The 24,767-nt window shown below is 41.4% G+C and overlaps 1 protein-coding gene across 1 annotated transcript in view; it reads left to right on the top strand.

Moving 5' to 3' along the window:
* Positions 1-24,767, top strand: part of KIF5C (kinesin family member 5C) — a 144,160-nt gene that overhangs the window by 59,365 nt on the left and 60,028 nt on the right. Inside the window, exons 4-11 of the mRNA XM_019737476.3 lie at positions 273-377; positions 4,145-4,193; positions 4,460-4,515; positions 5,184-5,271; positions 8,845-8,969; positions 12,197-12,301; positions 12,679-12,827; positions 24,544-24,692. Coding sequence (XP_019593035.1) covers positions 273-377; positions 4,145-4,193; positions 4,460-4,515; positions 5,184-5,271; positions 8,845-8,969; positions 12,197-12,301; positions 12,679-12,827; positions 24,544-24,692 — 826 coding nt within the window. The remainder of the gene's footprint in view (positions 1-272; positions 378-4,144; positions 4,194-4,459; positions 4,516-5,183; positions 5,272-8,844; positions 8,970-12,196; positions 12,302-12,678; positions 12,828-24,543; positions 24,693-24,767) is intronic.

Genomic DNA, 24,767 nt, shown 5'->3' on the forward strand with positions numbered 1-24,767 from the left:
CACTGAATTGTTTTCCCAAGTGGTAGCAAGAAGGAATATTGTGGGGCTTCAGAACCTGACAGAACAAGCTCTCTTCTGCTGGGTTGAGTTATTCCGCTGACTTTTGGCCTGTTGGTCTGTCGGGTAGATCTCCAAGGGAGCAGACAGCCTGTGTGTATGTGGTGCTCCTGTTCCACGGAGTTCTGTTTCAGAAAACCCAGATGTGGTTCCTTCTCTCTCTCACGTGTTTCCCACACTCTTCAGCACCTGTGTCTGTGTTTCTCACCCACTAGGGGAAGCTGCATGACCCGCAACTCATGGGGATCATCCCGAGGATCGCACACGACATCTTTGACCACATCTATTCCATGGATGAAAACCTGGAGTTTCACATCAAGGTCAGTGCCACGGATGGAGACCCAAAGAAGAAACGGGGTCCAAAATTATGTTTCTTAGCTTTCCTCTTATTTTATACATGTGAAAGGTGATCTTGTCTAATTTAAATATTACTGTGGTAAGAAGAACCGTATTTTTTGTTTAATGATTAAGGTACTACTTAGCTGTCTGGATGGTTTGCTTGAGATATAAAGTGAAAATCCTCTTTAGAATGAAATCATCTTGATACTTGCCTGACTTCTACCCTTTACTATGTAGATTTCTGTAGATATGACGGAATGACTGGGTTTGCCCAAAGTGGGTTTCATGGAACACAGTCTCTCATATTATTAATAGGTGGGTACCGGGGAAAGTGCTTATGTAGCCAAATGAGCTGGGAAAATGCTTTGTTGAACAATATTAAGTTTATCATGAGCTTCCGTATACTGTTGTATAATATGATTATGCAAAGGGAACGTGGAATATATTACGTTACCCAGTTTGACTGTAGACCTATTTTTTTTAATGACCGGAACCTATGTTCTGGCTTAAATTCATAATTGTTGGTATTAGGGGTATATTCATTGGAGCTTCTTTGTTTGCAAGTGACTGAAAGCCACTTGTTTAGGCAAATAGAGGAAGTTGTTATGAGATCCAGAATCTGATAGCAGGCTTAAGAGGGAGGGGTTGTGGAGAAGCGAGAAATCCAGGTCCTACTTTTCCTTTTTAATCTAAAAAAATAGAGATATAATTCAGGTACTATAACATTCACCCTTTGCAAGTATACAGTTGATGTTTTTTAATCCTTTCCAAAATCGGATAACCATGGTTACTATCTAATTCTAGAACATTTTTATTACCCCCAAAAGAAATTCCATACCAATTACTGTCTCTGCATTTCTGCCTTCTTGCTTTATTTCTTTGTTGTTGTTGTTGGGGGGTGGGGGAGGGCGCACGATGTCAGCTCCTGCTCCACATTCCCTTATTTCCAATTCCTGATTCCCCAGGGAAGGGGGTCCCTGGCCCAGCCTACTGTAGGTGATCCCCCAGCTCTGATTAGCTGGGTCTAGGATGCACATGGCTGACTAGGGATGGAATTAACGGGGTGGGGAGGAGAAAGGGGCAGTTCTGAGAAGATGTGGAGTGGACCAGATCAGCTGAGAGGCTGAGATCACCCTTGACGGGTGGGACTTACTGCACTTGGCCCACCATTTTAGAGGTGAGGAAACGGAAGTTCAAGGCCATAATAGGTCCAGAGGGCCAAGTACGTTACGAATCATTGGCAAGGATGAGATTAAACTCCTGATCTGACCAACCCTACACACAGTACCTTTTCCATTATATTAAACTCTACCCTTAATTATTTCTGTTAATAAATACGTTTCCTTAAGTATATAAAACCAAGGCAATGACTGTTTGCCCAATTGTAAATTGCACCTGGCAGATCTTTTTTCTTACTGTTCCTATAGTTGGCTAAAGCAGCTTCTTGCCAGGATTCTTTATATCTAAGGATATAGAAGCTTGTTGCTTTGATGGGATCAAGATTTAGGAGCTTAGTGCATCTTTAAGGTTGTTTGTATTTAAATATCTCAAACTACTTATGGGATAATCCTGGAGTAAGATGTTAAACCAATTACTTACTGCCCTCAAAACAGGGTCTTGTATTTGAATCTTATTAAGATGAAAACAGCCCAGCAGGAGGAACAACACCCATGTCCCTAGGGCTAAATTTTACAGTCTAGGTTCCCTTGCTGCATTTGTAGTTATGCTTGCCTCTTTCATAAATAATAATCGTTAAGTGGACAAGTTAGCTATTATTGACTACTTCGTACTTTGTACTGAGTAGTGACAGGCCTAATCAAGAAAAAGAGTCTCAATTCAGGCAACGTTGAAGATCTGTTCCTTCAAGTGGGTCCCGCAGAGGTTCTAAACATTATTTCTGAACATACTATTTCTTAATGCCAAGCAATGCCTATTTGTTTTTCTTTTACCTGGCCTCACAAAGTACTTGAAGTGACAAAAATAGCAAAATCAAACCCCCACATAAAGCAGCCAGTAACTGCTGTGGTAAAGAGACATGAACAAATCAGAATTCTCTTTCTACTTTTATTAAATGTGGACAGCATTCTAATGGCCAGACTTGCTAATATCTGGTTCGTGACTGCTTTTTAGATGTCATTAATTTTCTCTGTAATCTATGGAAATAAGGGCGCATGTGTAAGATCTCAAAGATAACAGAAAAGTCTGAATGAAAACCAGACAATTCTGGAATACATAGAATGAGTTGGAGCCAGGGTTGAGTTGGCTGCAGGAAGGACTGGGTTATAGAGAGCTGACTAAGATTAGAGGCCAAATATGTCTGTAGGATTCTGGGAACAGAAGCAATGGGGCTTTCGAAGGTTGGGTAGCTGTGTCTATGGCATATGAGGCTCAGTGACGGGAGTTTCGCATTCAAGTGGACAGAGGTAGTTAGGGAGACAGGCGACATGGTGGGGATTCCCAGCTACAGATTCCAGGGTTCAAAGCTGGAACCCCAAATCTCAGAGAAACTAGGAAGTCAGGAGATTCCAGACTGAGATGCAGAGAAAAGGTAATGAACCGGGGCTGAACTGGGTTAGGACCAGTGCCAGGAGTCTTCACTTGCTGCCCCAACTAGAGGCAGGGCTGGTCCAGAGCTGGGATGTGGAGACGAGGTTTCACCTGTAGTCACATCCCAACTTTATAACTACGTTTTTCCGACTTTTCTGTCCATTCCTTTGTTTATATTTCCAAAAAAGCCCATCGACATAAGGAGAGAAAATTTGATCTGGGAGGCAGAAGGCAGGTGTAGACAGGATGCAGAATCCTAGAGGGGATTTTGGACGTCAAGTCTAAAGGCTTCATTTGACAGATGGGAAAATTGAGGCCTACCTAGGATCTTGGTTCAGTTTTCAAGAGCACATCTCGTTAAAGTTGTTCTCTGAGGTTAGCTAGCCTATGAGTCACTTGGGATTTTAGAAGCAGTTTCCTAGGCCCTATTCTTAGAGATTCTGCTTCAATAGGACTGCAGTCGGGTTCAGGGCTCTGCAGTTTAAACAAATGCTATGGGAGATGTAGACATTGGCGGTCCTGGGGCTGAGATTTGAGAATAATTCATCAGAAGGCTTCCTTTCCCTCTCACAGTTTCATTGTCTTTCATTAAATCACATTTTGTTTAAATCTTTCTGGACTCCTCAAAATCTGCCACCATGATTTCTCTCATAGTTACCTTGCTGAGCTCTTGTAGTTCTCAGCAAACTGCTTTTACCCGCCTCCCCACTTCTTCCCCCACATGAATGTTTGGACCACTCTCCCACCCTGGTCTGCTCAGGCTGTCAGTATCATGCAGAAGGTGAGGGCTACAGAAGGTTTTTGACAATTACTTGCAAAGGATGTTTCCTTTTCCAGCTGATGTCACACCTAGAAGATTGCTTGGTACTCATCTGAGGTAAAAGCTAGAGTCTTCCTGTAAGTGGCTGTCTAGCACATGGTGTAAATAACACCTGAATTGAACCACAGGGCGCTGTGATGTGTGAGGACAGAGAGTGGCCCACACTGAGCTGGGACCCATGGAGCAAACTGACGAAGCCAGGAAGCAGGATGCAGAGTGTGGGCTGGGGCTCTTCACTCTAGGACTTTGAATCTTCACTTTGGACCCCTTCTTGTTACTCTTCTTAGCTAATGCATGACAAAAGCTTTAGTAAGTTCTAATAATGATATTTTTGTAATATCGTGTGGCATTTCTGTCTCAAACTCAATTTGCTTTTAACAGGTTTCCTATTTTGAGATCTACTTGGACAAAATCAGGGATTTACTCGATGGTGAGTAACCTGAATGTTTGTCCTTTATTTGTTCTGTAACTAAAGTCCAGGGAGGTTGAAATGATTTAAAGCCCTTCTTAAGGAATTAATAAAGATTTATAGAGATGTTCTCTTGCCTTCAGGCTGTCTGCTTATTCTCAGCCAGGGCTTAAACTTGCATATTGCAGAGATTAGATTTGCTTATCTTCTGCAATTTCTATTTTTTCCTCCAGTACAGGGTCTTTAACTTTTTTTTTCTTCTTTGCATGTCATTATCATCTCTGAAGTATCCAAGACAAATTTGGCCGTTCATGAAGATAAAAACAGAGTTCCATATGTAAAGGTATGAAGAAAACTTGATTGATGATGCAACTTATTTCTCTCCATTCACTGTCATAATAATTATTACATGTGATGCCCATATAAAGTACATAGAGATATTTAATCATGTTCCTTATATTTGTAATTCATCTGGTTAAAAAATAGACATTTAATATCTACAATCATCTCTCTATGTGAATGTATCACAGATGTTTAATCATGTGAGGTAAGACTTGCAGAAATGAACAAACATTTATTATTCACATTTAAAGAGGCTTTGGTATTGAGTATAACTGTTTATACCTTGCTGTTAGGGGAAGCCTATTACAGTACTTCAAAGTGTCTAATTAAAGTTGGAAATGGAAAGCAAAGCAAAACTTCATCTACTTTTTCTGTCATTGATTTTCTTTATTTCTGCCTGCATGGCTGCTGAGTTTGATTATGTATTCACAAATCTAGGGAAACCGGCCTTTCTTTTCTGGTTTACTTTGGGGTTTCCTAGGGGATGCACAGACTTCTTTTTAATGTAGAATTCAAGCCTTAGGCAAGGAGGAAACGTTGTTGGATCCACATTGCAGCCTTTCTCTTGATCTGCACATCTAGAAGTGAAATGGGAATATGTTTAGCTGTTTCAAGATATTGTTGCTTTTCAGATTTTTAATGGTGAACCTGAACTGACTGTCTTGGCAGGGGTGCACCGAGCGGTTTGTGTCCAGCCCGGAGGAAGTCATGGATGTAATAGATGAAGGCAAGGCAAACCGACATGTGGCTGTAACAAGTAAGCACAGTGTGGTGTTTCCTCCCCTCTGATTTAGGATGCAGGTGTCTGCCTACTCCCCAGGAAGGGTGGGTAATGAGGTCCTGAGGAAATGGGAAGGCAGTTGGAAAGCAGTGTCTGCGACACAAACACCAGGGATGTGCAGTGAGTGTCTAGGCAGGTTGTGGGAACCAGCGCCTCCTGCTGGCCAGAGAACTCTTGGAGATACTGGGTGAGGCTCATTGGATGCTGGTAGCAGCCTAAGCCTGAATGTGGGGGAAAATAACCAACCAATCAACCAACCAACCAAAGCCCGGGAAGTAAGCTTCTATGTTTATTTGAACCATGTTAATATTGAGGTTTGTTTTTTTTTAATCCAAACCAACAACTTGTATATGCCAGTCATACACATGGAAAGAAACCATATTAGATTTCTGCTCTCTGTATACAAGGGAAAGAAAAGCAAGGAGGAACTCAGAAAACAGAGTGGAGCTTTATTGAAAACTTTCCGATATTGAGTTAATAATAAACGCATTCAGGTCAGCTTGTTTACCCTGTGGTTCCTTCCTTGGCATGTGTACACATCCCAGGGAAGCAGATCAAATGGTACTAGAATGGCAAAGGTTCCATGAAAAGCAGGGGGGCTGTCCGTTCTATTCAGAGGGAGATAGAGAAATGAGAGTGAGTTCATATGAAGTGATATCTTGGTGTGGTTTTGATTTGCATGTCCCTAACGATTAGCGATGTTGAGCATCTTTTCATGTGGTAATTGGCCGTTTCTACATTTTTGGAGAAATATCTAAGTTCTTTGTTTGTTTTTTAATTGGGTTGTTTGTTTTGTTGTTGATTTGTAGGAGTTTGTTTTATATATTATGGATATCAATCCCATATCAGATACATGATTTGCAAATATTTTCTCTCATTCTGTGAGTTGCCTTTTCACTCTGTAGATAGTGTCCTTTGATACACAAAAGTTTTTAATTTTGGTGAGGTCTAAATTATCTACTTTTTTCTTTTGCTTGTGTTGCCAAATCCAGTGTCGTGAAACTTTTCCCCTGTGTTTTCTTCTAAGATTTTATAGCTTTAGCTCTTACGTTTAGGTCTTTGATCCTTTTTGAGTTAATTTTTGTATATGGCCTAAGGTAAGAGTCCAGCTTTTTTTTTTCTTTTGCATGTAGATATCCAGTTTTATCAACACTATTTGGTGAAGAGACTGTCCTTTACCTATTGAATGGTCTTGACACTCTTCTTGAAAATTTTTTGACTGTATTACATGAAGGTTTATTTCTGGTCTCTCTATTCTGTTCAGTTGGTCTATATGTCTGCCTTTATACCAATACCATGCTGTTTTGATTACTGTAGCTTTGCAGTAAGTTTTTTAAATTTTATTTAGGTATCTAAGTATGGTTGGTATGCAATCTTACATTGTTGTGTTACTTTCAGGTGTACAAGATAGTGATATGACAATTTTATACCTTATAATGTGTTTGCCCCACTAATTCTAGTAATCATCTGTCACCATGCAAACATATCACAATATTATTGATTATATTCCTTTTCCCCTTTTCACCCATTCCCCCAAGCCTCTGGTAACCATTCCTATGGTCTCTATTTCTATGAGTCTGTTTTTGTTTTGTTTTCAGATTCCACATATAAGTGAACCATACAGTATTTGTTTTTCTATACCTGTGTTATTTCACTTAGCATAATACCCTCCAGATCCATCCATGTTGTAGCAAATGGCAAGATTTCATTTGTTATTGCTGCATAATATTCCTGTTTGTGTGTGTGTATCATATCTTCAACAAAACAAAAAGGCAACTCACTGAATGGAAGAATACAAGTACATTTACAAATGATACATATGATAAGAGGTTGATATCCAAAATATATATGTAAGAAATTCATATAACAAAAAATAAACAATCCAATTGAAAAATGGGCAGAGGACATGAAAAGACATTTCTCCAAAGAAGACATACAGATGGCCAATAGACATGAAAAGATGCTCAACATCACTAATCATCAGGAAAATGCAAATTGAAACCACAATGAGATACCACTTCACAACAGTTAGAAAGGCTATCATCAAAAAGTCAACGAACAACATGTGTTGGCGAGGATGTGGAGAAAAGAGAACCCTTGTGCACTGTTGGTGGGATTTCGGACTGGTGCAGCCCCTATGGAAAACAGTATGGAGATTCCTCAAAAAACTAAAAATGGATATACTATACAGCCCAGCAATTCCACTTCTGGGTATTTATGCAAAGAAAATGAAAACACTAGTTAGAAAAGAGATATGTGCCCTTCTGTTCACTGCAGCATTATTTATAATAGCCAACATATAGATGCAACCTATGATGAATGGATAAAGAAGATGTGGTACATATGAGTATATGTATAATGTAGTAAGTTTTGAAAGCAGTAAGTGTGAGACCTCCAAATTTGTTCTTTTTCAAGATTGTTTTGGCTATTCGGGGTCCCTTGAGATTCCATATGAATTTTAGGATGGACTTTTCTATTTCTGCGAAAAGCATCACTAAGATTTTGATAAAGAATTACACTGAACTGTATGTAGATCACTTTTGGTAGTACTAGCATTTTAACAATATTTAAATCTTCCAATCCATGAAATTGCAATGTCTTATCATTTATTTGTGTCTTATTTTTTTAAGCAACATTTTGTAGTTTTCAGTGTATAAGTCTTTTGTTTCCTTGGTTAAGTTTATTCCTAAGTACCTTATCATTTTGTTGCTATTTTAAAAGTAATTGTTTTCTTAATTTCCTTTTTTGGATTGTTCATTGTTAATAAATAGAAGTGCAATTTATTTTTATATGTTGCTCTTGTGTCCTGCAACTTTGCTGAATTTGTTTATTAGTTTACCATCGTTTTTGTGGACTCTTTAGGGTTTCTTCCATATAATCTTGTAAAACGGTTTTAAGAAATGATTGCTAGTAGGGATTGAATAAGGCAGTCACTGGGGTCTCTGCTTGCCTGGAGAACAAAGACCGGGGTGCCAAAAGATTTTTATTTCCAGTACTCGGTCTTAATGGAGCATGTTTAATCTTTGAGACCCCCTATATGCCTAGCATGGATTATAGAAGAAGTATGCCTTAATCCATAATACTTAAGAAAGTATTATGATATTAAGAAAGTTTCGTTAAGAAATTTTATGGTATTACTGATAAGGTAAGCCTTACACACAGAAGACGATGGAATTCGTCAGGTACTAATCATGATGGTAAAGGCTGAGGGTCTGAGTGAGGCAGGGAGAGGCTGTGACCTCTTCCAGGAGAGGGTCAAGCTGGTGGAGGATGTTGGAGGCTGGGGCTTCAGGCAGAGCTAGAGAATCTATCTGCAACCACTGACTGAGATTTTAGATTAATTTCTTTGCCACTTAAATCTTTCATTTCTAGAACGAGCATTGTTTTTTAAGAAGAAGTGGTGGCCGCAGATAATTTTAAAAACTGGCCGGACTTCCTTTTAAAAATGGAGCTATGAGGCATGATTTTTTATTTTTATTTTTTAGATGAGAGGCTTGCTACCAAAATTTATGTGTTCTTTGTAGAGCAGTAAACTATTTTCCTTTTCAGACATGAATGAACACAGCTCTAGAAGTCACAGTATCTTCCTGATTAATATTAAACAAGAGAATGTAGAGACTGAAAAAAAACTCAGTGGGAAGCTTTATCTAGTTGATTTGGCTGGGAGTGAAAAGGTAATTGGTTCTTTATTTGTATTACCTATAATTTTCCTGTTATTTGCTTTACTGTGCAATGGTATAATTTTTATGCCTTTCTATTTCCTGGTTTTAAAGAGCTTTTAAAGTTTCTGATGTTGCACCAAGATGTTATTAAATTTAACCTTTGTCTCCCTGCTCTCTCTTTTTGGTCCTGACGTTCCCTATTCGCGTCATGGGAGGTGTTTTGAATGCCAACTCTGCTTTATGGCTAATAGGCTCTGATTATGACATTAGGCAAGTGGTGCTGTGAACTTAGCCTGGCAAAGGCAGCTTTGCAAATGCCGGAGGGACGTGCACTTTGAGAAAAGGAAAGATCCCTCTGTTATTCCTGACTCAAATAGGCCGGGAAGGGGCTTTGTGTTGGAATGTGGCAGTCCTGCCTCTGCAGGTATGTTTGCTGCTAGAAGGCCTGCAACCTGGGGCCGGCTCGTGTTCCCCGCTTCTCTCTGCAGTGGGCATGGAGATGGTGTCTCACACGGCAGCCTCACTTCCTTCAGGCTGTGTGGCCTGTAATCAGTGTTTGGGCCACAAGCCCAATTCCTTCTTTGGTTTTGTCAGGGCTCTCGTTAGGCCTGTGTTCTGTGTCGTGCTCTGCCAGGCACTGGCTGAGGCCATACTCCAGACCAGACAGACCTCCCAGGACCTCCCACCTGCCCCCTCCAGCCTCACTTCCAGGGCACCACTAGAGGCTCCTGCTGCTACAGTCTGGTTTGGGGCCCTGCCCCACTTGGCGACATCACAGAGCCGGTCCATGTGCACAATAGCACGTGGCCCCCGTCATCACTGACATCGGTTGATTGTCCCCACCACAGCTGGCTCTGGAGCTAGGCCAGTCTCGCGAACTGTGTAATTGATTCCTGCTTAACTGTACCCCACCACTGAGTTGCCGGACACCAAGTTGTGGCCACCAATATCCCTGTAGGGAATGGCGACTCGGAGTGTTCTCCTGCACGCATTTGTAAAGCTGTGAGCAGAAAATCATCTGGGTGTTCTTGGTTGGGAATCTAAACATTTACTGGTATGGGCTTGTAACTTGACTTAAACAGATACTCACCAGAATGGGATTACGGAGCAGCATTGCTTAGTTCCAGACTAATCCTGGGCAACCAAGTCCCACTTTGCTGCCACACCAGCTGTGTGGGGCTGGACACGAAGCCTTCGTTCTTCACAAGTGTGCCCTCTTTCCTTTTAGAGCACAGGGATGAGCATTTAGGAGCCAAATGCAGCTGAAAAATGCTGGCATTTTAGAGTGGAGGCCAGTCCCCTGTGGTGTTGGTGGTTCTTACTTAGGACATTTATGAGGCATTGCTTCTTTTGCTCATACCGTTTCCCCCGAAAATAAGACCTAGCCGCACAACCAGCTCTAATGCTTCTTTTGGAGCAAAAATTAATATACGTCCGGGTCTTATTTTACTATAAGACCAGATATAATATAATATAATATAATATAATATAATATAATATAATATAATATAATACAATACAATGTAATATAATACCTGGTCTTAATTTTACTATAAGACCAGGTATAATATAAAATATAATTTTTGCTCCAAAAGACGCATTAGAGCTGATTGTCCAGCTAGGTCTTATTTTCGGGGAAACACGGTTTCTGTTTTCCTTTGCCTTAGGCGTTTCCATATGAACGAATCAGGATGATCTAGAGATCCAGAACTCTGGGCTTTCGTCCTCGCCTTCCCTAAGTGGTGTTCTTCCCTTGGGCGGGCAATTTGACATCTCTGGAGCTTAAATTTTCCTTGTTTGTAAAAGGCAGGTGATTGTACCTGTCTTGCATATTTCATGGAGTTAAGACATGCAAATATGAAAGCAACATAAACAACACCATGTGAACAGACTGTTGTTATCTGTGGCCCATCAGCTGTCTTATTTCTCTTATCTATAAGCAGAGGTACCCACACACACGATTCCCGGAGAGATGAGTCTATCCTATTTGAAAAAAAACCTTCTCCTGGACATGCATTCATCTTTATTGTTAGGAGTTTCTCCTTTATACATAATTAAACCCTTCTTTGTGCAGTTTAAAATGATTTTCTCACCTTTCTTTAGAGAGCAGCTGCTCACTCTGTGTCATTTGTTCAGTCAGCAGAGCTATGAATCATGTTGAGTTCCCCTTTTTTCTAGCGCCTGTAAATTGCTCTCTCCCTACAGCAAGTATTGTAAATATGAAATTACCAGTAATAACACAGCAGAGAAGGAACTGTGCGTGCTCCCTCTGGCTGCAGAGGAAAAAAATAAATTTCACAATGTAATAGTATACATTTTCTTGACTTTCCATACCTACACTAAAAATGTCGAAGACACAGGAACCATTTTTCTAAAGAGCTTTGGTTGAATGTTTCGAAAATGGTAAATATTTTTGAGGCCACTGGAGAGTTTGGAATCCAGAAGCAATGCTTCCTGGGGGTTTGTCCTCTTTGCTTGTTTCCTCCTCCTGGCCTTGGGTGGCCTAAGTATTATATTATGCGCCCCCGAACACAGTATATTTCATCCAAGTTGCACCTCGTTTGGACTTCTGCCCTTCTGTTTTATTACCTTTATGTTAATGTGATTTTTTTCAGAAGTTGATTTTTAAACATTTCTAATTCTTCATCTAAACTATTAATTTTAATTAAAGTTAGGTGCTAATGACCCCCCAAAAAGTATCTTTCCTTTTGGATAGTTGTTCCTTTTTTACTTGCTATGGGTAAGTGGGGAAGGAGCAGAGTCTGGATGACCACCCCACCCCCTCTTGTCCTTTTCCTGAAGTTGGAGCTCATAGTTGACCCTTTCTTGATATGTCCACTCACAGTGGCCAGGACAGCGTTTTCTCTCCAAGCTTCCCCTTGGGTTCCCTCCCTAGTGGAGACTGTGGTTCAGTGTCCCGGCCTCAGCCTTTTAAAGCCTGCTTTTCCTGGATGGATGTCCCCCGGGGAAGCATCTGCAGCTTTGCCACTTGAGGCATTTCAGCCATTCCCCTAAAACCTAATTGAGAGGAAAATGACAACAAGAGAGAAGAAATTCCCAGCCTCAGGCGCGAGGGAGAGTTTTATCAATGTGACTCTTACTTACTTTTCTTTTTCATTGCATTCCAGGAGGATTCACACCCCCCACCCCCTGCACTCTTGCCCTCCTGTGAATTGGAGTTTTCTGCTCTGCGCTTCTGCTGTCCTGTGCAGCTCACTGCTTTCTCTTCTCTCTCGTAGGTCAGCAAAACTGGTGCCGAGGGAGCTGTTCTCGACGAAGCTAAAAATATCAATAAGTCTTTGTCTGCTCTTGGAAACGTGATCTCTGCCTTGGCAGAAGGGACAGTAAGTGATCCTGTCCCCATCTATTAAATTATATTATAAGAAGTTGCCTTTTTTGGGGTCTGTGTGTGCTCTCTTTGCCACATACCCCAGAGATTGGCTTGTTTTTGTTTGGAATGGGACAGAGGGAATCCTGGCTGTGGAAACCCTGCTTGCTGGGAGTTCTAGTCCATTAAAATGTGTGAATGGTGATGCTCATTTCCTGTGACCCGGGTCCCAGAATGGGCATTCTAAACTTTGGCAAGATCCAAAGACCAGGCAACAAATTCATGTTTTACACGTGTTTCTAAGCCCAATATCCCCATCACTAACTTGCTTGCCTCTGTGTTTTTTCTTTTGAATGGGCTGTAGCAGCCAATACTTTTTCTTTTCCTAAATAGAAAACACACGTGCCATACCGGGACAGCAAGATGACTCGGATTCTTCAGGACTCCTTGGGTGGGAACTGTAGAACGACCATCGTCATTTGCTGTTCTCCCTCTGTCTTCAATGAAGCCGAGACTAAGTCAACGCTGATGTTTGGACAAAGGTGGGTGTGGTCTGTCCTTACCCGTGCTCTGAGCTTAGGTGCTAGGAGTCAGTGGCGAGGAGCTAGTGTCAGAGAGGAATGAGAGTGAGGGGGCAAGCAGCCTGATACTAATTGCATCTAACAGGTGATCTGTAAACTTGAGGCATCATTTATTGAGGCCAAAGGAAAAATCGTGTTTTAAAATAATGGGCAGGAATATGCCAGTCAATGGTATGATGTTAAAAAAAAAAAAAATCACTCAAACTTACTATAGATGTGATTGTTGATAATTCAGTGGAATGTCACTTTTGTTCCTCATGGAATTATTATAAGTCTGACTCATGTTCACAGGATTTCAAGTATATACAACTCAAAACTGGTGACTACCTTTAACGCCAATATTTGGGATCCATTGCAAAGGTGCTGATAGAACAGCCAGAAACTAAGATGAATGTAGAGTCGTTACATAAATATTAAAACGGGGGAAAGGAATCCTCATACTAACCCTGGGGGTAGGAGGTACGGAATGTATGTTGAGGAAAAGATGGCAGCCATCTTCTCACCTTCAAAAATGTCCCAATGAGGTTTCCTAGATGTCTGGGAAGTGTTACTAGGTGGGCAGCAGGCACATTAGTAATCCTAAAGCAGCATCATTCTCGTGCGTGGGTTTGTTCAGACCTTGCTCTCCTTTCTTGCCCGCCCCTCCCCTGTTGGCCAAGGCCTTACCTCCTTCAGTCTTGGTCCCTCCATTTCAGGTGTTTAGCGCCACCCTCTCAGCATGGCTACCTCAGGGGCTAGTTCCTGGAGTGATTGTGTGCTCTGGATTTGGGCGGTATGAGCCCAGACCTGAGGTTGGGAGATAGGGATTCTACTGCCATCATTGCCTTCAATTCTCAACAATTGTGTGATCTTTAGACAAGGGGCCAGTTCCCCGTTGGCTTCAGCGGCCTCGTTTGTAAATGGATGCGCAGAGCGATCTCTGTCTTCCTCCTGGGGGCTTATGCCTGAGAAATAATTTAAGATCCTGAGAGAAAGGACAGATAGGGGTGGGCATTCTGTATGGGAAATTGTGTGGCTTGTTTGAACTGCATTAAACCCGTCATATCCTAAGCCCTGAACAGAACATAGAATTTTACGCAGTCATGGCACCTGTGGGATGTCTAAATAAATAATAATTACACTGAAATGTTGTAGAACTAATACATCTTTTAAACTGGATTTGGGTCCTTTACTTCCTCTCAAATCACTTCCTCGATTAGCTACATGCTTAGGCCAGTGCATTGCAGTGGGATAACACCTTCTTTTTCAAGGGTACCTATAAATCAGTATCTGCGTGTGGGAAACATAGAAGACTGTGCTGATCATCCTGCCTGCCTCGTTCCCCTGGTTTCTTTTTTCCTTTTTTTTTTTTTTTTTAATTGGGGAATATTGGGGAACAGGGTGTTTTTCCAGGACCCATTGGCTCCATGTCAGGTCATTGTCTTCAATCTAGTTGTGGAAGGCGCAGCTCGCTGGCCCATATGGGAATCGAACCGACGACCTCGGCATTAGGAGCCCAGTACTCTAACTGCTGATCCAACCGGCTGCCTTTCCCTGGTTTCTTACACTTAAGCTTTAACAGTTTCCTCTGATGACATGTTTGAGAAAACAAAGCAACAAATGCATTTATAAAAGAAACATCTCTTTAAAAACAAACCCTCACCTGCAAAGCAAAAATCATCTGAATCTTTGCAAACCAGAGTCATCCTGGGGTACTGGGCTGTGTCAGGGTTGCTGCTGTGAGTGTGCGTTTGCAGCTGTCTGTAGGAAGAGTTTTAGGCTTAAGTCCAAATGATTATTTTCTCGTGATATTAGTGAGGCAGTCGTTACCATCATCATCACTAGCATGTGTTTTTAGGGCCTCGTGTGGGCCAGGCATGTCACAATCCTCATAGTAATTCTATCAGGTAGGCATTCTCTCACCTCTGCACAGAGGATGAAATTGAGGCTTAGGCTCAAAGCCAGTCAGTACTGTACCTGAGACCACACAGTAAATGGCTAACCATGGAGGGTGTCATAGGATGGAGATGGTATTATTTGACGCACAAGGAGGAAACACAACAATGCCTACTTTTGAGAATTGTTGGGAGTATTAAATGAGTTGCTTGGATTTTTACTTCGCACAAAGGCTGGCATATAATAGGCACTCAGTGATTACAAGTTCCCCTCTCCCTCCATCTCCAACAGTCTTCACCCATCTGATGTACTGAAGCTTGGGAGAGTCACAGTCATGGATGGGACTGGGCGGAACGCAATGTAACTTACAGGATAGGACTGGAACATAAGGAACAGGATGGAAGGAAGGAGAATTAGAATTAAGTTTCCGGAATGAATGATTAAAGAAATACTGCTGATATTCTGGGGTTCCAGGAAATGAAAAGTATGGCAATTATATTTGCAAATGAAATAGGTTGTTCTATAGTCTTTTACTGGCATCATTTGGATACTGGGCTCTCTGAGGGCAGGGACTCGGTTTATCATTTGGCATCAGTTGTCCCAACAAGCACCCAGCACAACTAGGACACAGTAAGTGGCCAATAAATAAATAAATGCTTATCAAATGAATGAACAGATGAATCTGCTGCTTATGGTGTAGGATTCCATAGAACGTTAGGGCATTTGCTGAACTATGACACCCTTATGTCCAGAAATTTGGTTGGGTTTAGATCTGGTTTGTTTTCTAGCCTATAATTAGAAATGTGTGAGGTTTTGTTACCTTCCCTCTATCTCCGAGTTGGTTAATGGGTTCTTCAAGGACATCTGACTTCTCTATGGGGCCAATACCTGCTTTATTGTCAAATAAACACATTGAACCCAATTACACAGTAGACACGGGTTTGAACATCAGATTAGACATGGCATCTGATAGCTAGTGAGATTAAGCACTTTGAACTCAGAAAAGACTGCCGGGCACATCTCAAATTCAGTGTAACGAGTGTTCATTATATTCTTGTTGCAGGGATGGTCAAACCTTAGGGCAGCATGAGATTCCTCAGTTATTCCTACGCAATTCTTCCAAGGGACAGGAAGAAATCCCTGTTTGTTGCTAGGCTATTGCTGTATTGATGCTCTGAATAAAACAATAGCGTATCTTTTGAAGCAGTTGGAACATGGTAGAGCCTGAGGGCAGCCTACCAAGTCAGCGCTCTTCAAGATTCTAGATTAGGTACTGGAATTTAAAGGAAGAAGTTTGCTGTCTGTGTTTTGATTTCAGTGATGAATTCTGGCTCTTCTATTTGTTCAGGCCTGTCCCTTTTAGTCTCCTGAATGCCCAGCATCGTGCTAGTAAAAAAGTAGAAGCCATTTGCTGTGTTCTCAAAGTGCTTTTAACCCAGTCGCGGAGGCAACACTTGAATTTCCAGGCAGCAGAGAGCCAAAAAGCTGGACTCTGTGGGAAAGCCGAACGCTTCCTGCTGTAAGGGATAGGGGACTCAAATTAGAGCACTTTCATTGATCTTTTTTCTTTCTGGCTTCCAGCATTTTATTTTTTAGTCTTTAATTACTAAGTACTTTTATAGCACTATTCAAAAAGGATATTTGTAAGTTTCAGAAGTGTGAGCTCAAATCACCCAATTATCTTGGAAGCCTATTTAATGTACCTTGATTTGGGGTGGTAATGAGGGAAAAGGGAGCCCTGAGGGGGGCAGGCCAATCAGTTCAGAGAAGGCCTGAATTAGCACCTCTTTGGCACCGAGAGTTTTGATTGATCCAGCATGAATAATTCAAAGGCTTTGTTTGTATGTGGAATGTGGAAGGAGAATTGATAATTTAGGGAAAGTAATACTCTTTCTTCTTTTCCTGATGTGCACTATTTTGTAAATCGCATGTTCAGTCTGGTGGCAGCTGGATTAGGCAGAGCCGTGGGCCTGAGTGGTGTGCATGCAAAATTCGTGTCGCCAGAGCGTGATAATAAGTTCCCTGCAGGGCTAGAGGGAGTACTTTGGCCAGTGGAGACGCTTGGCTACACTTTTGGCATAAAATGAAGAAAGACTCAAGCCATCCCCTGTTGGGAGGCCTGTTGCTGAAACACCATTAGGGTTAATTTTTGTTCTTGGAGGGATAAATACTATGGATTACAGAAGTTTAACCAGATGCCAAATTCTCATCCAGATTGGTCATTTCTTAACGTTTCTTGGGAGACTAGAGCTATTCAAAACACAAAATTAAAAATTTTTAATTTCTCCTTTCCTACGGTCCCCACTCACGAGCAGGGAAATGGCCTTATTAGGACATGGGAAGGTGCCTTGTAGAAGGTTAGGTGTGTTTTTTTTTTTTGAAACTAGGACTCAGAGTAGATTAAAAGGTAGGGTGGTTTTATGTGTCAGTTTGGCTAGGCTACATTACCCAATAATTTAATCGAACATTAATCTAGGTGTTGCTATGAAGGTATTTTGTAGATGTGGTTTAACATCTACCATCAGTGGACTTTAAGTAAAAGCACTTAGAAATCCTGCCATTTGTGACGACACGGATGGACTTTGAGGGTATTATGCTAAGTGAAATAAGTCAGACGGAAAAAGACAAATACTGTATGATTTTGGAGGCAGATTAGTTAGTACGAAATCAGGCAGTTAGCAATTCCTTGGTAGACTGAGCAAAAACAACAAAAATAGAACTTACCTGTACCAGGGCAAATGTACCAGGACAACAATATCATCAATCATGCTCTGGGGCAACTGAACTGTTTCAATGGTCTACCCCAAGCTGAGCAGTAGGGAGAATCTGGGAAACATTGTATCCATAGGCACCCACACCCCAACATCCCCCTCCCAGGTAGAAATAAAGGTATATAAACACAAGCTTTTTGCCTTAGCTACTGGGCATCCCAGCTTCGGGTACCCCCTCCCGCTTGGGAGCTGTAACTCTGCTTGCTTTAATAAACTATCTTCCTGTGCAACTCTTGGCCTCTCCCTTGTCAGTGTATCCATTCTTCAGCTCCACAAGACTACAAGACTATGAACCCCAACCTGGCATTCACTAAGGGACATCCTACATCAATTTTACTCTTAAGTAAAATATAAAACAAAAACGAAACAAATGAATAACAAAAAAACATAAACAAAAAACAAATGCAGAGGCAGACAAAAGATCAGCGGTTACCAGAAGGGAAGGTGGTGGAGGGAGGACAGAAAGGGTAGAGGGGGTCAGCTGTACGGTTACAGATGGAAACTAGACATTTGGTGGTGAGTACAATATAGTGCATACAGATGTTGAGTTGTAATGTTGCACAGCTGAAACGTACATGTTGTAAACCCATCTTACCTCATCAGTTAAAAAAAAAAAACCTTAAAAGAAAAATAAAGTACAATACCCTTCATAATATGGACAGGCCTCATCTAATCAGTTGAAGGCCTTATGAGCAGAAACAAGTTTCCCAGAGAAGAAGAAATTCCGCCTCAAGGCTACAGCATCAATTTCTCCCTGAGTTTGCGGTGTACTGTCCTGCCCTATGACGTTCCGACTTGCCAGTTCTTAGATAGAGATCCTATTATCATATTATCATATATTCTATGATATATAGGATACACCTTACATTTATCTCATCTATCTACCTACCAACTACCTACCTACTCATCCATCCATCCATCCATCCATCCATCCATCCTCCACTTATCTATAGCTGTCCTGTTGGTTCTGTTTATCTGGAGACTCCTGACTGATAGAGCAGAATGGGTGCTTGACTCCCTTCTTCCACCCCACAGCGGGAGGGTCTCAGTCTCTATCACACACATTCACAGTGCGGAATCATACATTGCAGATTTATTCTAGGCATTGAGGGTGTGTGGTTGTCTAGAGCTCCTTATTCAAATGCCAGCACTGTCTGAACACCTGGAGAGGAAAGGACAATGCTGAAACCAAGAAGTGGGAAGGTACCAAGAACGAACTTCTTCATGGCTCTTCCAGGGAGGCCAAGATAATTAAAAGAAACTCCAGTGATAGCCTATATATCATTTAGGACTGACTGGCCAGAAAGTACGAGTATAGGCAATTATGGAGGAATAGGTGGAAAGCGGATTTATCAGATGCAGAGTGATGTGAACCAAGTAGTTCAAGAACTTCCCATCTTTAACTGGGGTTTGATTCAAGTGCCAAATTATGAAGATGCTTATAGGGTGTCGTCACACACGGGGGCTTAACCTGGGTGGTGGAGTTCACACCACCGGCAGTTTTAGAAGCCTGGCCATAAGCGTCTGTAAAATGCAAATTCAGTGACCGAGGGACCAAGAAGAAGTAACAGAATGCTCAAGGACTGGGAGGCAGCGTCTTCCTCCTTCTGTTCTTCAGTGGAATACATCTAGTAGGATCCTTTCTGGCTTCACTGTCTCTGTGGGGTGTAGGTGGACGGTGTACTGTGGCCTCCGCTCTGTCTGCTGGGCTTGCTCTGCCTTCTCCAAAGGTGGTTAACTAACATTCATTAGCTTTGAGGTCTATTAAAAACTGGGTCCTAGCTCCCTCCCTGCAGGGCGAAGAGATAGATCTGGGGCAAACCTAGATTTGCATTATTTAAGTGGTGTTTGACTTCCTGAAGCAAGCTGAAGCAAAGAAAAACTGTAAAACAGACACTCTGATAATTACACCCTCCCGAATTGGCTCATTTGTGCTAAGTGGGTCTTGTTGTTAGGTTATAAACCTAAGATTACTTAAGGTTTTTCCCCTAAGTAGCCTTTGGTTAGGGTTTTGCTCAGGGTCTGCTGTGGTTCTAACTTGTGGAACAGGCGTTCATTTCTGTATAGAGCTCGGAGGTTCTGGTTGAAAAACCTGAGGGACTTTGGAAATGAATTCCTAAGGTATGTACTGTTGGACTGCTTTGTGCTCTATCCGGTCACATTGTGTTAATCAAATGTTATCACAGTGAGATCGACCCCTTGACTCACAAAGATGATGAGTGAGCAGTAAGGCTCCTGTGGATTATTGGCTTGTTGTCCTCTATCAAGGAGAGAGTGTCCTAAAACTACTGGGCTGAGAGGTATCGTTATTGTTATATAGCTTCAGCTGGACAAAATGATACAACCTGCCTTAAGAACATTTCTTAATTTGTGCTGTCCTGTCAATGGTAAGTTTCCTTGCAAGCTACCTGAAGTTCTCTTGGAATCAAGCTGAGCAGTAAATGCACGGGTGTACGCCTGTGAGCCCACAAGTCCCTGAATTATGTCCATGTGCGGTCCTGAGTGCCCAGGATCCATGCTGATGCGCAGGGTTTAAACAGAGAGTCCAGTCAATAAGGCTCTTTAGTGTGATGACAGCTAGGAAGTATGTGGGAAATTCCAAAATAAAAGAGCAAAGAGTGTGAAAGCTGGAAGGCTCTTGGATATTCTCTAAAGTGACAAAGCAAAAAAACATCACTACCTAACCCTCACTGATGGCAACGAGCTCAGTATTCACACAGGACGAAAGGGGCTTGTGAGTGGTGAAAATGAGATAGAACCTAATCATTAGGCTCCTTTAGTCTGTAAATTTTCCTCAAGTTCATGGTTAAAAGCAAAAGAGATTGTAGATGTTCAACATCTTTTTATTCTGGGTCTCTTATGGGAATGAGAGACTGAGACACTCTTTATTCCACTTTACAAGGTTGTTTCAACATCTTAGATAAAAGAATATTTGTTTAATTTTTTAAAAATAACTCCAGACACAGAAATTCAGTCTCTCTTAGTAACTCGTTTATTCCATGATCTAGAAATTCTTGTGTCCGACTTGATTTCTCTCCACATCTTATTTTTCTTGAATATAACATACATACAGTGAAATGCATAGACTTAAGTGTGCAACTCAGTAAATTTTCACAAATGCGTGTACACATGAGCACCACGTAGCATCTTAGAAGCCTCTCTCTTGCACCCTCCCAGTCAATACCCAAATCTCAAGCGTGTCATACTGACTTCTCTCAACATGACCTTTATTTGAATAAAATCATGCAGTAAGCTTCTTTTATGCAGCATTGTATCTTTGAAATTCACTATCTTGTTAGGTGTAATAGTTTTATTTTTTATAGCTATATAGTATTCTGTTGTATGAATATAGCATGTGTGTATGCGTTCTACTGTTGATGGAGATATGATTTGTTTTCATTTGGGGGGCTATTCTAAATGAAGTCACTGTGACATTGGTTGTAATAGCTTGATGAACATATGACCTCATTTCTGTTGGTTGTATACCTAGGAGTAGAATTGCTCCTCACGGGATATGAGACATTCAGTTTTAGTAGATACCACCAAAGTTTTTCAAAATGATTGGAATAATGTACCTTCCCTCCAGGTAATCTGTTTTGTTGGCGTTCCAACAGTTGAGTGTTATATTCTCTGCACATTCTCACCAACACTTAGTATTATCAGTTTAAAAAGTTTTAGCCTTTTTTTTGGTTTTGTTTTAAATTTATTTTAGTTTTATCCATTTTATTAGGGGTGTAAAGGCACTTCAGTGTCATTTTATTTTGCATTTCCCTGATGGCTAATGAACTCAAGCCCCCACTTTTTAAAGTGTCTTTATCATATCTTTTGTGAAGTGCCTATTCAAATCTTGGCCCGTTTTTTTCATTGCTCGTCTGCTTTTTCCCCTTATTGATTTATAAGGGTTATTCTGGGTAAGTCCTTTGTTAGATACATGTATTGTGTATGTCTTCTCCCATCTCTCCTGTGGCTTATATTTTAACTTTCTAAATGTTGACTTTTAATGAAGAGAGGTTTTCTTAATTTTAATGAAATCAAATTTATCTTTTCTTTTATGTCCTGTTTAAGAAATCTTTCCTTAACCCCAGGGTCTTGAAGATAATCTCCTAGCTTCTTCTAGAAGCTTTATTGTTTTACCTTTCACATTTATGTGTACGGTCCATCTGGAATAAAGTTTTGTATATGGAATTGGGGGAATGAATGAAGGTCACCCCCCTGCCCCCGGGACCACACATTGGAACGACCATCCATGCCCACCGCACTGTATGGGTCCCTTTGTTGTAAAGCAGAGGACTATATAGCTGAGTGTCTTTCTGGATAGTCCATTCTGTTTGTATTCCAAAGCTTCTGGAATCAGTTTTAATCACTATCATTATATAGTCAGTGTTGCTATTCCCTTCTCTAACTGTGTTCTTCAAAAGTATCTTTGCCCTTCTTGTTTTTTTTTTTTCATTTCTACTGTAAATTTTAGAATCAGCTTATCAATTTCCATACCCACATGCAAACCTCCTGGGATTTTATTTGAGGCTATTTGAAATTTTTAGAGCAATTTTGGGAGGATTAACGTCTGTCGCTATCAGTGTTGTGGGATTTCTTCCTATTCTGCCTTTAGTGGCTGGAGAGGTATGAATGAAATCTAGGGCAATGGCACGAGATATGCTTTCCCAGCATTGTTCTGAGTTTCAAATAGGAGTTGGACTGTATTTTCTCCCCCTGTTCTTCTGGGTCATTTCTATACCATCCCTGCTCTGCTCTGGGCCCTGGGACAGGGACCAGTTTGGACAACTACAATGGGCTCCCTTGCCTCTGGCTTCCAGTTAAGTTTGACCAGTTGGGGTGGAACATGGGCAGGTGATCAGAAGAAGGGAAGAGAGTGAGGTCAGGGTATTACTTTCTTGGCTTTTCCCCTGCAGCGTCACTTTGGGTTGGCTGAGTTCCTGGACTAAAGGCTGTTAGCACTCCCCTTGGGCATCCTTCTTTTTTAGCTCCCTCCCTCTGGGTCCTCTTCAGCCTAAAGGTGGTAATGACTCCCCCCATCACTAATGTGGGGTACGCCTTATCTCTTGTTATTTCCCAATACCCTTCCCATACCTTTGTTAAACTCTTTCCAAATTATATAGTTTGAGCTGGCTCTCTGTTTCCTGCCAGGACCCTAGTTACTACAGAAGTGGAAGAAAAATAATTTTCTGGATTGCTTAAAAGAGCTTTGAGATTGAGGACCAGTTTCACCAGTGATAACCTTGCTCGGTCTGCTCACAAAAATGTACTTCTGGCTAAACTTGCCTGAGTACATCATAGAAACTGTGTTTTTCTCTTTCCAGTATCATTAGAAGTCATCAAGAGACTCTTTATGATGTAAAAAGTAAGATCTGTAGCCTCAAAGTGTACCCTTCAATACCCACAGGCATTTTTAACCATGGGGTGTTTTTCGCTTCCTAAGTTGGTAACGGATGCTGCAGTGTTTGTGTTTGTATCTGAGAAACATCTATGACACTGCCTGAGGATGATAGCAGGTGAGGGGAGAGTGTCAAGCCAGCATGGACTTGAAAGTGGTAATAAAATTGCTGCTGTGTGAAAAATTAGTTGAAGCATTTCTGGGGACAGCAGCCTCAAGCTGCAGTGAACGAGGGAGAATTATACTAATTCTTAAGTGGAGTCTTACATTGAAATCGTTTAAGTCCTCTTTTGACAGTTGGGTCATTTAGTTGTCTGCTTTAGGAATTAATTTTTTAGAATGACATCGATAACACTGGGAAGGACTGCTGCGTTTCTTTAATTGCACTAGAAATCCATTGGATTTAGAGACTGCCCAAAATGTCATTTGATGATAACAGTAATTAACCTGGATCATGCATTGTATAGTGCTGACAAATACAATACAAGAACTGGTGGGAGTTCCACATGAAAAAGTCAATAGCAAATAAAGCAGAATATCACATATTTTTAAATGAAGATTTTTACCTTCTTAAAAATGTAAGTAACAAGTGGAATTCTGCCATGGTCAATTGACTTTTTAATTAGACAAGTCTGCTTATGTGTTCATTTCTGTGCCTAACTAGGTGAGTCATGTCTTGTTTTCAGCATCAGCTAGAGCTGGCGCTGCCTTTGCTCTCACCGGTCTCCCTTGCGTTACTGTCCACTCATCCACTGTGGCATCAGCCCCTACCCCTCTGTGGCCATGAACCCTAGGAGGTCACGCCATCTCTGTAGTAGAGATGGCAAATTGGTGGCCATTAGACATGTTTGTTTGTATCACATGTTTATTTTGAAAAATTGTTTTACACCTGGGAGCTATAAATAAAAATCTCAGTTTCTGACTTTTCTTGAAAAAATGGATGACCTGAGAACCGTGGCTCTCCATTCTTCCACGGTGAAAATTGGCTGGGATGGGGCATGTGCTCAGGAGGGAGCCGCTGTTTCGCCTGGCAGCCTGACTCGGTTAAGTGACTCGCCTGGCCTGGCAGGCACGTGTAGGCATGTGTTCCACACATCAGGGCAGATTCTAAGTACCAATTGCGAGCAAGAGAAAGAATTCATTGTGTTATTTCAGTCTGTATATTATTGGTAGGACAAACTGCAAGCTCTGAGAGGCCAGAGACCTTGTCTCATTTGTCTTGGTATATATCCCATGTTTCATAAATGTTAATTGAATTCAGAGGAAACTCGACTTAGGAACAGGAACTGGCAATAGTATGACGATACTTAAAGAAGAATATTGAATGTTTGAAAAAGGCTAAAACCGTAAGTCAAGGCTGAGAACGCAGACTAAGATGATGGTAGGGAATAAAGAGGTGACGCTGAGAGACAATTGGAATGAAAGTGCATTGGAGTTAGAGACTGGCAGGAGGTAAAGGAGGAAAGGAAAAGGTGAGTTTGGAGCCTTAGGGTAGCAGGGCCGTAAAGAACGCTAGCAGGGTGGTAGGTAAAGGCACAGGGTCCTTCCCGCTCCCCCGGTCCGTCTGTTGATGTGAAAGGGGTTTAGTCTAAAGCTAATCGTTATGCTCACAATCGTTCCCTTATGTTGTTAACCCCAGGGCTAAGACCATCAAGAATACAGTCTCTGTGAACCTGGAGCTGACAGCAGAAGAATGGAAGAAGAAATATGAAAAAGAGAAGGAGAAAAACAAGACTTTGAAGAATGTTATCCAGCATCTGGAGGTGGAGCTAAACAGATGGAGAAATGGTAAGGAAGAGTGGGGCACGAGGGTGTGCCCTCTTTTTCTTAGAACCATTGGCATCCTGGGGCACCTGGGAAAGA

Source organism: Rhinolophus sinicus, chromosome 17 (assembly GCF_057876585.1).
Source record: "Rhinolophus sinicus isolate RSI-liver-muscle chromosome 17, RSI-T2T, whole genome shotgun sequence".
Classification (NCBI taxonomy): Eukaryota; Metazoa; Chordata; class Mammalia; order Chiroptera; family Rhinolophidae; genus Rhinolophus; species Rhinolophus sinicus.